This window comes from Schistocerca cancellata, chromosome 8 (genome assembly GCF_023864275.1).
Source record: "Schistocerca cancellata isolate TAMUIC-IGC-003103 chromosome 8, iqSchCanc2.1, whole genome shotgun sequence".
Taxonomy (NCBI): Eukaryota; Metazoa; Arthropoda; class Insecta; order Orthoptera; family Acrididae; genus Schistocerca; species Schistocerca cancellata.
The window spans coordinates 596,611,281-596,626,181 of record NC_064633.1 but is presented as its reverse complement, the minus strand read 5'-3'; the positions used below and the strand labels follow the sequence as shown (position 1 = coordinate 596,626,181).

Here is a 14,901-nt window from a genome sequence, read left to right as displayed (position 1 = left end):
GGTGCTGTATAAAATAAATAATTACGAACGTAACAGGGTGAACCAGGTTTCATGTTTAACACAATAATTATTGATAAAAGTTAGTTTTGAATTCATAGTTCACGCTGCTACGGTTCTAATTGTACCGTTCGTAACCAGTTGGCTGCAGGTGTTGGATGTGGCACGCAGTAATGGCGGCTTGTAACACCTCCGTTTTTAATATCCTGACCTGATCTGATCGAATAGCAGCCCAATATTTATTATTAACATGACCGTGAACCTAATGGGGCTGGTAATCGGAATTGACTGCTACGGAAGTTGTTACTTTCCAGTTCGTCCTGTTCAATACTGTAAAACTGAATGTCTGGTAATAAGGAACACCAACACAGTTTTACTAATTACGAACTTATATTCTTCTCAAAACACAAAAAGGAGACAGCCACTGCCTTCGTCATACATATCTAATTACGGCTAATCTCAGCACAGGCTTTCTTCATTTTCCATTATCGTCACACGCCAATGCATCACTGCATCCAACACTGCAATCCAAGGTTAGGCCGGCGCGGTAGGCGCGAAACCAAATATCAGCACTAGTAACGACACTGATCACTTTCGTAATGATACTTCATCACTTTCCCGGTATTAATCTGTTACATAGGGGTCTAACCACGGCGATGGCGACACCCTTCTCCGTTAAAGCCCTGTATTTCAACAATGGCCTTCACACACATATACCCGCCAACCACACTGGCGCATCTCGACACTCGCTCTCTCAACAATCGATTGTTTGCCCTATCGACCTGTGCTGAGTGCAAAGTTATAGTAAGGGCCTACGGACCCCTTACAGGCTACACTACCCCTGGTACGGCGCACGAGTTTCTTGAAGTATCGACAAATTAATTCTTCTTGGCGTCGTTTCAACGCCCATAACTTACGGAGCCCAACAGCTTATACCAAAGCCGTAACAATTCAGCAGTCGTCATTCGAGGCCACTGTGTGACAATTTCCAGGCGAGGCAGCCGCTGCTCCGTGCGAGTTCTGCTTCTCTCCCTGCTGCCTGCAGAGTGTGCCTTCTCGTTCCCGCCCGCTCTGCAGTTAGCGCGCCAAAATCCCAAGCCATTCTTTCCGCCTCCCAGAGTGACTACCGTACAGTGCAAAAACACTCGATATTTTGTACAACAGGTGCCCTACACTTTGTCCCAAAGCGTGTACCATTTTATACAAATGACGGCTTTGGACAAATATTAAAATTGCATACACGAACATATTCATTCAATTAATCCACGGCAGAATATTATTTAGTAAATTATACATTCCACATTTTTCTTTACATAACTTACAAACATACTTTAGAAAAGCACTCTAACATCACATATACAGGGTGGTCCATTGGTCGTGAACAGGCCAAAAACCTCACGAAATAAGCGCCAAACGAAAAAACTACAAAGAACGAAACTTGTCTAGCTTGAAAGGGGGAAACTAGATGGCGCTATGGTTGGCCCGCTAGATGGAACTGCCATAGGTCAAACGGATATCAACTGCGTTTTTTAAAATAGGAACCCCCATTTTTATTACATATTCGTGTAGTACGTAAAGAAATATGAATGTTTTAGTTGGACCACTTTTGATAGATGGCGCTGTAATAGTCATAAACATATCGCTCACAATTTTAGACGAACTTTTGGGAACAGGTACGTGTTTTAAATTACAATACAAAACGTAAGTACGTTTGAAAATTTTATTTCGGTTGTTCCAATGTGATACATGTACCTTTGTAAACTTATCATATCTGAGAACGCATGCTGTTACGGCGTGATTACCTGTAAATACCACATTAATGCAATAAATGCTCAAAATGATGTCCGTCAACCTCAATTCATTTGGCAATACGTGTAACGACATTCCTCTCAACAGCGAGTAGTTCGCCTTCCGTAATGTTCGCACATGCATTGACAATGAGCTGACGAATGTTGTCAGGCGTTGTCGGTGGATCACGATAGCAAAAACATCCTTCCACTTCCCCCACAGAAAGAAATCCGGGGATGCCAGATTCGGTGAACGTACGGGCCATGGTATGGTCGTTCGATGACCAATCCACCTGTCATGAAACATGCTATTCAATACCGCTTCAACCGCAAGCGAGCTATGTGCCGGACATACGTCACGTTGGAAGTACATCGCCATTCTGTCATGCAGTGAAACATCTTGTAGAAACATCAGTAAAACATCACGTAGGAAATCAGCATACATTGCACCATTTAGATTGCCATCGATAAAATGGGGGCCAATTATCCTTCCTCCCATAATGCCGCAACATATATCAACCCGCCAAGGTAGCTGATGTTCCACTTGTCGCAGCCATCGTGGATTTTCCGTTGCCCAATAGTGCATATTGTGCCGGTTTACGTTACATCTGTTGGTAAATGACGCTTCGTCGCTAAATAGAACGCGTGAAAAAATCTGTCATCTTCCCGTAATTTCTCTTGTGCCCAGTGGCAGAACTGAACACGACGTTCAAAGTCGTCGCCATGCAATACCTGGTGCATAGATATATGGTACGTGTGCAATCGATGTTGATGTAGCATTCTCAACACCAACGTTTCTAAGATTCCCGATTCTCGTGCATTTTGTCTGCTACTGATGTGCGGATTAGCCGCGACAGCAGCTAAAACACCTACTTGGGCATCATCATTTGTTGCAGGTCGTGGTTGACGTTTCACATGTGGCTGAACACTTCCTGTTTCCTTAAATAACGTAACTATCCGGCGACCGGTCCGGACACTTGGATCATGTCGTCCAGGATACCGATCAGGATACATAGCACACGCTGGTTGGGCATTTTGATCAAAATAGCCATATATCAACACGATATCGACCTTTTCCGCAATTACAGCGCTATGTATCACAAAGCGAAAAAAGTGGTCCAACTAAAACGTTCATATTTCTTTACGTACTACACGAATATGTAATAAAGGATGGGGGTTCCTATTTAAAAGAACGCAGTTGATATCCGTTCGACCTATGGCAGCGCCATCTAGCGGGCCAACCATAGCGCCGTCTGGTTTCCCCCTTCCAGCTAGACGAGTTTCGTTCTTTGTAGTTTTTTCGTTTAACGCTTGTTTCGTGAGATATTTTGCCCTGTCACTATCAATGGACCACCCTGTATAACATTTTCCATACAGTGTTTGCAGGTCACAATTATATTACAACAAATTTTAAATGCAAAAGAATTTTTATAAATTACATGACTGATTGAAGATTAGTGTTATACTCGAATGTATTATTTAAGTTTGGGAAGCAGATAAAAAACCTGACGATGCCAAGTCGGGGCTGTATGGAGGAAGATCGATGATAGTGAACCCAAGTTGTCGGACTGGTGCAGAAGTCGCAGCTCTAGTGTATGTTCTGGTAATATCATGGTGAAAGAGACGGTGTTCCATGCGAGGACGAACTCCTCGAATTCGAAACTCAATACCAGCACGTTGTTTCTCACTCACCGATGCAGTTACCGTTACACATCACTCTTGTTTCAAACTTTAACTGGGTCCCGTCCAGCGGCAGAAAGTAGCAGACATCGCCTTGTAACTATGACGAATGAATATGTCGAATGCTAGCAACTTCTGTTTCATTTAAAGCGCTTGACGAGTTTTCACATAAAAATTAGGAGACATTACTTTTCAGCGCGCCCTTTCATTGTCTTCACCTATTTCTTTATTACTGTCATTTTATGATTTCTCTAATTTCCTTTGTTGTTGGTGGCTTTCAGTTAGTGTATCGTGATCGACCGACATATCTAGGGATGCTGAAAGTCAACATCCGACGCCAATGCCTCACCATAACTCCGGACATGCTTTACAGTGCTGTTCACAATACTATTCCTCGTCTGCAGCTATTGTTGAGGAATGATGGTGGACATATTGAGTATTTCTTGTAAAGAATATCATCTTTGCTTTGTCTTACTTTGTTATACTAATTATTGCTATTCTGATCAGATGAAGCGCCATCTGTCGGATAATTTTTAGAACTTTTCTATTTATTTTTTTTTTTTGGTCTTAATAAAACCCCATGTCATTCCAAGCATGAGTGTCAATTTGTACCTCTGTATCTTCATTATTATGTGATTTATTCAGTTTTCAAATTTATACTGACTTTTTGATCACCCGGTATTTTGCATTGACGGTTTTTCTTTATTGGTATTCGGAGTTACGTTGCCCAATCGATTCGTGTTAAGGTTTGCTAACAATAAAACAGAGTAAGTACACTACTTGCAGTTACAACACGCTAGTCGATAATTCAAGCTTTGTATCCATTCCACAGTTCAGACATTCATTCAACGTAATCGTAAAATTTTATTTTGTAAAGAACGTTACCATTTATTCAATCGTACATTGTTACCGTACCACCCTCTCGCAGGAAACCATGCGTACTACCACGGTGTTTGCATGGTAAAACGGGCGTTAGACCGCAGTCTCTATAACAAAGTTTGCGTGAATAAATGGTCTCTAGCATGAAAACCATGCATTTCTGGACATAATTTCGTTAGAAACTCTTTGTTCCGTATCCTCTCATCTATCAATCCCCTATAGTTTATACACGGTGGAAAAAAAAATCACCCTATACATATGGTACGAGGGTTGTTTTTTTAAGTAAGGGCCGTTCGCGCGTATAGTCCCGTAGTTCGCGCGGACGCCGCAACAAGCCACCGCGCCACTTGCCGGCATCCATCCCGTTCACACTGATGCAAGTTGCAGCTCTGTAGCTGACGAGTACGCATCGCTGTGGTACTTTATAATGTTTACGATTATTGAATCGCCCGCCGCGTGTGAGATGCGGTCAGTGATACCTTTTTTGACCGCGAGAAGCCTATCAGAAGCAGAAATTCATCATCAGTTAACAGAAGTTTATGGCTCGAATGCAATGAGTGAAGGTAAAGTGCGTCAATGGATTAGAGAGTTTAAAAATGGCCGTGAAAACGTCCATGACGAAGAACGCTCAGGCCGGCCCTCTGTGATCAGTGATGATTTGGTGGCTGCAGTCGAAACAAAGATTCGTGAGGACAGAAGATTCACAATTTCCACTCTTTCTTTGGAATTTCCACAAGTTTCAAGATCGGTTTTGTACAAAATGGTGTCTGAAAACTTAAACTTTAAGAAACTGTGTTCTCTGTGGGTACACAGACTCCTCACTAAGGACCACAAAGGGAAGAGATTTGCCACTTCATTGGACTTTTTGATTCGTTACGAGGAAGAAGGGGATGACATGTTGAGTCAAATTGTCACTGGAGATGAAACATGAGTATCCCATATCACTCCCGAAAGCAAGCGACAATCGATGGAATGGCGAGACACAACCTCACCCATCAAGGTCAAAGCCAAACGGACGCTGTCAAAGCGCAAGATTATGGCAACTGTGTTCTGGGACCGGCGCGGTGTTTTGCTAGTGGACTTTATGCCACGAGGAACGACAATCAACTCAGATACCTACTGTGCAACTCTAAAGAAGCTCCGCAGAGCAATTCAAAACAAAAGGCGCGGCATGTTGACAAAAGGAGTTTTGCTCCTGCACGATAACGCTAGGCCTCACACCTCTCAAAAGACTCGGGATTTGATTGATTCTTTTGGCTGGGAAGATTTGGACCATGCACCATACAGCCCCGACCTTGCTCCTAGCGTTTTTCACCTTTACCGGTACCTGAAACACCATCTTGGCGGGCAGCGCTTCAACGACGACGATGAAGTGAAAGCGGCCGTGAACTCTTGGCTGTCGGAGCAGGCGCCCGAATTCTTTGAAGTGGGAATTAAAGACGTAGTTGTACGGTATGACAAGTGCTTAAATAAACAAGGCAACTATGTAGAAAAATAGGTGAAAGTGTGTAGAATCAGAAAATAAAATTTTTTTTCAGAAGTATTTGTATCTTTTTTTAAAAATAAAACCGCCCCTTACTTAAAAAACGACCCTCGTACAAACGCTGCAAGCAGTGTTTAGAGTATGAAAATGAGAAAATATTTTTTTGACACGGACCTACGATATTTTCTTGGCACCGACCTACACGATCACCACGATAAAGTAAGGGAAATCAGAACTCGTACGGAAAGATATAGGAGTTCATTCTTTCCGCGCACTATACGAGATTAAAGTAATAGAGAGTTGTGAAGGTGGTTCGATGAACCCTCTGCCAGGCACTTAAATGTGATTTGCAGAGTATCCATGTAGATGTAGATGTATGGGGAGTGTGGCTGTAGTTTAGCGTTGATGCCGAGTCGAGCAAGTTGTGGGACTCGGCGCGTAGTGAGGTAGTAGGAACTCGGGCGCTGATTGGTCGGCCTGATTTCTCGTTGTGAACAGGTGGACGAGAAGCACGACCCGCTGAGCGCGCACCTGTTCAACCTGGGCGGGCCGCGGTGGCGCGCCCTGCGCACCAAACTGACGCCGACGTTCACCTCGGGCAAGATGCGGCTCATGTTCCCGCTGATGGAGGCGTGCGCGCGCGAGATGGTCGCCGTGCTGCAGCCGCTCGCCGAGGGCCGCCAGGAGGTGGAGATCAAGGAGTGGAACGCCAGGTTCACCACTGACGTCATCGGCACCTGCGCCTTCGGCATCCAGTGCAACTCGCTGCGCGACCCCGAGTCCGAGTTCCGAAGGATGGGGCGCAGCATCCTCAACTCGCCCATACGAACACTCTTCAACTTCGTACTGGTGACGTACAGAAGTCCATTATTTGAGAACAACATACAGGGCTATTACAAATGATTGAAGCGATTTCATAAATTCACTGTAGCTCCATTCATTGACATATGGTCACGACACACTACAGATACGTAGAAAAACTCATAAAGTTTTGTTCGGCTGAAGCCGCACTTCAGGTTTCTGCCGTCAGAGCGCTCGAGAGCGCAGTGGGACAAAATGGTGACAGGAGCCGAGAAAGCGAATGTCGTGCTTGAAATGCACTCACATCAGTCAGTCATAACAGTGCAACGACACTTCAGGACGAAGTTCAACAAAGATCCACCAACTGCTAACTCCATTCGGCGGTGGTATGCGCAGTTTAAAGCTTCTGGATGCCTCTGTAAGGGGAAATCAACGGGTCGGCTTGCAGTGAGCGAAGAAACGGTTGAATGCGTGCGGGCAAGTTTCACGAGTAGCCCGCGGAAAATTGGCTCATGCCACAACTGGAGACCGACAGCGCCGACTTCATCTTTCAACAGGATGGTGCTCCACCGCACTTCCATCATGATGTTCGGCATTTCTTAAACAGGAGATTGGAAAACCGATGGATCGGTCGTGGTCGAGATCATGATCAGCAATTCATGTCATGGCCTCGACGCTCTCCCGACTTAACCCCATGCGATTTCTTTCTGTGGGGTTATGTGAAAGATTCAGTGCTTAAACCTCCTCTACAAAGAAACGTGCGAGAACTGCGAGCTCGCATCAACGATGCTTTCGAACTCATTGATGGGGACATGCTGCGCCAAGTGTGGGAGGAACTTGATTATCGGCTTGATGTCTGCCGAATCACTAAAGGGGCACATATCGAACATTTGTGAACGCCTAAAAAAACTTTTTGAGTCTTTGTATGTGTGTGCAAAGCATTTTGAAAATATCTCAAATAATAAAGTTATTGTAGAGCTGTGGAATCGCTCCAATCATTTGTAATAACCCTGTATTTTTTTATGTTCTAAGGTGTAAGGGGCATTCAAAAAGAAACGAGCTGTAGTCATAATTACAGAAACTATTACTGGCTGTTGAGACACTTGTCCCACTGTGACACAAGGCGATGAATGGCTGTCTCATAAAATCCCCGGGTCTGCGATGTTAACCGGTTCCGCACGTACAGCTGTACGCCGTTGTCTGAGGTGAATCGTTTGCCCCTCAGAGGCTTTTTAAGGGGACCAAAAACGACGTAATCACAGGGAGAGAGGTTCGGACTGTATGGAGGTTGGACGAGAACCTCCCATTTGTGTTTCTGCAGGAGTATCGCGACTGTGTTGGCCGTACGAGGCTTTGCATTGTCGTGGAGCAGAATGAGCCCACAGGTGAAATTGGCTGGTCGTTTTTATTTTATAGCTTGGCGAAGGGTGGTCAAGGTATGCCAGTAACGCTGAGCATTCTCTGTTGTCCCGTGCTGCAGGAGTGAATCAGAAGGGGGCCATTTTTGGTTCCCTTGGAAAGGCTCTGAGGAGCAAACGATTCACCACGGACGACGACGTCCAGCTGTACGGGCGGAACTGGTTAACGTCGCAGCCATTCATCGCCTTGTGTCACAGTGAGACAAATGTCTCAACGGCCAGGTCAATACTTCTAACATAAAGGCACCGGTTTCTGTAATTATGCCTCTGGCTCGTTTCTTTTTGAACGCCCCTTATTCTTTCTAGGCATTAAAATTGCTTTCACTAGCCCTTTTGCTATATCACTCTGAGGATTAGCGCCCTAAATTCCGATTACAAGCGGAAGCCCGCCCTGCGAATACCCAAACGAATGACCTGGCCACTTTCACTGAGAGACGCAACGAAGCGTACTACTGTACCATTTCACTGAGAGAGGCTACGAGATTTTTGTCCGTACTTGAATTAACGCCTTGAGTAAAACTTTAGATATTCTTCTAAGTGCACCTAGTTGCACTTCTTGTGATGATGTTGTAGCGGCTGGTTGTTAGATGCTGAATGATATAAGTACACCTTGGGAAATCGCTGCCTATAACCTTTACCTATCAGCGAATAGTATCAGTCATCTTGCTAATATGGTATCCCTCGACCGACGAGACTTCTTGACTTGACACCTGTTTCATCGCCTAATTGAATAATTTGAAGAGAAATGTGCAGAGGGAACGCTACAGAACAATGAGGCCCAGTAAAAGCGATTACATTTGTGTCTGGCGTTGCGCGACAACCAGTACCGTGAAGGTATGCCGTTAAAGTATGCCCGGATCGCCGGTAACGCTTTGGCAGGTTCCTCGGATATTAGCAGGAGGCGTATCGTTTTTAGGGGAAATAGCCGGGACGTCAGTAGCACCTGTTCAGGGAGGTCTACAAAAACTAAAACTGAAACCCTTCAAAGTACCGGGAGTGCATAGACTGACCAATTTAGATACTGTTGCTCGACGTCGGTATTGCAACTGGCCCTTTTTTCCGGATCACGTACGACTGCTTGCTGTCGTAGAACAATGGATGCTGGTGTTATGAAAAACCTCATCAACTATATATCAAGAACGTGAAACAGCAGTGCGTGATGGTGACATGAAGCGTGCAGTTAGTGTAACACCAATTACTGGACCGATACTTATACACCTGACCAAAACTTCTGTTTGTTAACAATATACTGCAGCTACTTTCTGACAGAAAGAGCAATAAACAAAAACACCTATGGTTGTTGCATGCGCTACAAAGTACGAGTACACACCATCAGTATTACGAGGTGTTTCCGTTGAAAGGTAATACCCGCGAAATGCGAATAGAATCATACTGTCGTGGTGTGTCTCCTCTTGCATTGTCCTCCATGAAATAACAGCAGGTCGTTTTGTTGATTGCTCGTTCTCTAACAAAATGGTTGGAGTTCATTGTTCACAAACTTATCAGAAGTTATGCTCAGGTGTACAACGATCAATCTACTCTAGCAAGAGGTGTTACAGTAACTGCAGACCACACGTGACCATGACACGCCCCTGTTTCACGCTCTTGCTGTAACAGGTCATCTTACAGTACATCATCGCATATACAGGGTGTTACAAAAAGGTACGGCCAAGCTTTCAGGAAACAATCCTCAAACACAAAGAAAGAAAATATGTTATGTGGACACGTGTCCGGAAACGCTTACTTTCCATGTTAGAGCTCATTTTATTACTTCTCTTCAAATCACATTAATCATGGAATGGAAGCACACAGCAACAGAACGTACCAGCGTGACTTCAGACACTTTGTTACAGGAAATGTTCAAAATGTCCTCCTTTAGCGAAGATACGTGCATCCACCCTCCGTCGCATGGAATCCCTGATGTGCTGATGCAGCCCTGGAGAATGTCGTATTGTATCACAGACGTCCACAGTACGAGCACGAAGAGTCTCTACATTTGGTACCGGGGTTACGTAGACAAGAGCTTTTATATGCCCCCATAAACCAAAGTCAAAAGGGTTGAGGTCAGGAGAGCGTGAAGGCCATGGAATTGGTCCGCCTCTACCAATCCATCGGTCACCGAATCTGTTGTTGAGAAGCGTACGAACTCTTCGACTGAAATGTGCAGGAGCTCCATCGTGCATGGACCACATGTTGTGTCGTACTTGCAAAGGCACGTGTTCTAGCAGCACAGATAGAGTATCCCGTATGAAATCATGATAACGTGCTCCATTGAGAGTAGGTGGAAGAACATGGCGCCCAATCAAGACATCACCAACAATGTCTGCCCAAACGTTCACAGAAAATCTGTGTTGATGACGTGATTGCACAATTGCGTGCGGATTCTAGTCATCCCACACATGTTGATTGTGAAAATTTACAATTTGATCACGTTTTAATGAAGCCTCATCCGTAAAGAGAACATTTGTACTGAAATGGGGATTGACACATTGTTGGATGAACCATTCGCAGAAGTGTACCCGTGGACGCCAATCAGCTGCTGATAGGGCCTGCACACGCTGTACATGGTTCTCCCGTAGCACTATCCATACAGTGACGTGGTCAACGTTACCTTGTACAGCAGCAACGTCTCTGACGCTGACATTAGGGTTATCGTCAACTGCACGAAGAATTGCCTCGTCCATTGCAGGTGTCCTCGTCGTTCTAGGTCTTCCCCAGTCGTGAGTCATAGCTTGGAATGTTCCGTGCTCCCTAAGACACCGATCAATTCCTTCGAACGTCTTCCTGTCAGGACACTTTCGTTCTGGAAATCTGTATCAATACAAACGTACCACACTTCGGCTATTTCCCCGTGCTAATCCATACATCAAATTGGCATCTGCCAACTCCGCATTTGTAAACATTGCACTGACGGCAAATTACGTTCGTGATGAACACTAACCTGTTGACGCTACGCACTGATGTGCTTGATGCTAGTACTGTAGAGCAATGAGTCGCATGTCTACACAAGCACCGAAGTCAACATTACCTTCCTTCAATTGGGCCAACTGGCGGTGAATCGAAGAAGTACAGTACATAGTGACGAAACTAAAATGAGCTCTAACATGGAAATTAAGCGTTTCCGGACACATATCCACATTACATATTTTCTTTATTTCTAAAAAAATGGTTCAAATGGCTCTGAGCACTATGGGACTTAACTTCTGTGGTCATCAGTCCCCTAGAACTTAGAACTACTTAAACCTAACTAACCTAAGGACATCACACACATCCATGCCCGAGGCAGGATTCGAACCTGCGACCGTAGCAGTCCCGCGGTTCCGGACTGCGCGCCTAGAACCACTAGACCACCGCGGCCGGCTTTCTTTATTTCTGTGTGTGGAATGTTTCCTGAAAGTTTGGCCGTACCTTTTTGTAACACCCTGTAGTTTTGCGACATCTCGTAGTCATACTTGATCCGGAAAAAGAAAAACTGAGTCTCTGGAACAAAACTCCTCGTTGGACAGTCGGCAACAGGCGGTTGCAGTACCGACATCGAGCAAGAGTGACTGGATCGGTCACTTTATGCACTACCGGTATTATGTAAGGTTTTGGTTGGAGTTTGTGTACACCTCTGTGTGCGTGTGCTATTGATTCAGTCTGCCGTTTCTGCCAAGGCGTTATCCCAGATGGCAGCCTACAACCCAGGTATCGGTTCTCGCGCAACACTGGTCCCAACTCTTTCCGTGCGCGTGAAACATGCTGTTTATACAAGCAAACACTGATATGCGATATAGCCTGTAGCAGACTTTTATAGATAGCATCCACAGTTCTGGATACCTCGGCGAGATGGCGCCTTGCTGTCGGATAAGGAATTCATCGAACACACTGAAACCTAAACGAGAGTAGGTTCAGTCCCTAGAGAGAGAGAGGAATGTTCAACTGAATCGAATCAAGAAAATGAGAGTTCGTAGACATGACTCACGGCAAGACCCAATCTTCCATATGTCGTCAACCATGGGTTTCGTACTGAATGATGCTCGGATAGTCTGATGGTAAGGCGCCCATTCGTGACAAGAGGGAAATCCGGGTTCGAATCCCGGCATCATCATCATCATCATCATCATCATTTAAGACTGATTATGCCTTTCAGCGTTAAGTATGGAGCATAGTCCCCCTTATAAAATTCCTCCATGATGCCCTATTCAGTGCTAACATTGGTGCCTCCTCTGATGTTAAGCCTATTGCTTCAAAATCGTTCTTAACCGAATCCAGGTACCTTCTCCTTGGTCTACCCCGACTCCTCTTACCCCCTACTGCTGAACCCATGAGTCTCTTGGGTAACCTTGCTTCTCCCATGCGTGTAACATGACCCCACCATCTAAGCCTGTTCGCCCTGACTGCTACATCTGTAGAGTTCATTCCCAGTTTTTCTTTGATTTCCTCATTATGGACACCCTCCTGCCATTGTTACCATCTACTAGTACCTGCAATCATCCTAGCTACTTTCATATCCGTAACCTCAACCTTGTTGATAAGGTAACCTGAATCCACCCAGCTTTCGCTCCCATACAACAAGGTTGGTCGAAAGATTGAACGGTGCACAGATAACTTAGTCTTGGTAATGACTTCCTTCTAGCAGAAGAGAGTAAATCGTAGCTGAGCGCTCACTCCATTAGCTTTGCTACACCTCGCTTCCAGTTCTTTCACTATGTTGTCATTCTGTGAGAATATGCATCCTAAGTACTTGAAACCGTCCACCTGTTCTAACTTTGTTCCTCCTATTTGGCACTCAATCCGTTTATATTTCTTTCCCACTGACATTACTTTCTTTTTGGAGATGCTGATCTTCATACCATAGTCCTTACATTTCTGATCTAGCTCTGAAATATTACTTTGGAAACTTTCAATCGAATCTGCCATCACAACTAAGTCATCCGCATATGCAAGACTGCTTATTTTGTGTTCACATATCTTAATCTCACCCAGCCAGTCTATTGTTTTCAACATATGATCCATAAATAATATGAGCAACAGTGGAGACAGGTTGCAGCCTTGTCTTACCCCTGAAACTACTCTGAACCATGAACTCAATTTACCGTCAACTCTAACTGCTGCCTGACTATCCATGTAAAGACCTTCAATTGCTTGCAAAAGTTTGCCTCCTATTCCATAATCTTGTAGAACAGACAATAACTTCCTCCTAGGAACCCGGTCATATGCCTTTTCTAGATCTATAAAGCATAGATACAATTCCCTGTTCCACTCATAACACTTCTCCATTATTTGCCGTAAGCTAAAGATCTGGTTCTGACAACCTCTAAGAGGCCTAAACCCACACTGATTTTCATCCAATTGGTCCTCAACTAATACTCGCACTTTCCTTTCAACAATACCTGAGAAGATTTTACCCACAAAGCTGATTAAAGAGATACCTCTGTAGTTGTTACAATCTTTTCTGTTTCCATGTTTAAAGATTGGTGTGATTACTGCTTTTGTCCAGTCTGATGGAACCTGTCCCGACACCCAGGCCATTTCAATTATCCAGTGTAGCCATTTAAGACCTGACATTCCACTGTATTTGATGAGTTCCGACTTAATTTCATCCACCCCAGCCGCTTTATTGCACTGCAATCTATTGACCATTTCTTCCACTCCCTCAAATGTGATCCTATTTCCATCATCATTCCTATCCCATTCTACCTCGAAATCTGAAACATTACTGATCGCATTTTCACCTACATTGAGCAACTCTTCAAAATATTCCCTCCATCTGCCCAAGGCAACCACAGGATTCACCAGCAGTTGTCCTGACCTGTCCAAAATACTTGTCATTTCCTTCTTACCTCCCTTTCGAAGACTGCTAATTACACTCCAGAATGGTTTTCCAGCAGCTTGACCCATAGTCTCCAACCTGTTTCCAAAGTCTTCCCACGATTTCTTCTTGGATGCTGCAATTATCTGTTTGGCTTTGTTTCTTTCTTCAGCATAACTTTCTCTGTCTACCTGGGTTCTGGTATGTAGCCATTTTTGATACGCCTTCTTTTTCCTTTTACAGGCTGCCTTGACTGTCTCATTCCACCAAGCTGTTTGCTTCATCCTACTTTTACACACTACTGTTCCAAGACATTCTTTAGCCACTTCTAGTACTGTGTCCCTGTACCTTGTCCATTCCTTTTCCAATGACTGTAATTGACTACATTCAACTAACTGGTACCTTTCTGAGATCGCTGTTATGTACTTGTGCCTGATTTTTTTATCCTGAAGTTTCTCCACTCTTATCCTCCAACATATCGACCTTTGGACTTCACAATCCCAATTTCACTGCAGATTAAATAATGATCAGTGTCATCAAAGAATCCCCTGAATACATGTGTGTCCCTCAAAGCCTTCCTGAATTCCTGATGTGTTATTATATAGTCAATGACAGATCTGGTTCCCCTGCCTTCCCAAGTATACCGGTGAATGTTCTTATGTTTAAAAAAGGAGTTTGTGATTACTAAGTCCATACTGGCACAGAAATCCTAGAGTTGTTTCCCGTTCCTGTTGGCCTCCATATCCTCTCCAAATTTACCCATAACCTTTTCATACCCTTCTGTCCGATTTCCAATCCTGGCGTTAAAATCACCCATGAGCAGAACACTGTCCTTGTCCTTTACTCTAACAACTACATCACTGGGTGCCTCATAAAAACTATCCATCTTATCTTGATCTGTGCCTTCACAATGCGAATATACTGACACAATCCTAATTTTCTTGCTAGACACTGTCAAATCTATCCACATCAGTCGTTCGTTTACATACCTTATTGCAACTACGCTGGGTTCCATTTCTTTCCTGATGTAAAGCTCTACACCCCATTGTGCTATTCCTGCTT

General features: G+C 44.4%; 1 protein-coding gene across 1 annotated transcript in view; it reads left to right on the top strand.

Moving 5' to 3' along the window:
• LOC126095056 (probable cytochrome P450 6a13) overlaps positions 1–14,901 on the top strand; it is a 77,965-nt gene that overhangs the window by 13,879 nt on the left and 49,185 nt on the right. The window contains exon 2 of the mRNA XM_049909740.1: positions 6,325–6,675. Coding sequence (XP_049765697.1) covers positions 6,325–6,675 — 351 coding nt within the window. The remainder of the gene's footprint in view (positions 1–6,324; positions 6,676–14,901) is intronic.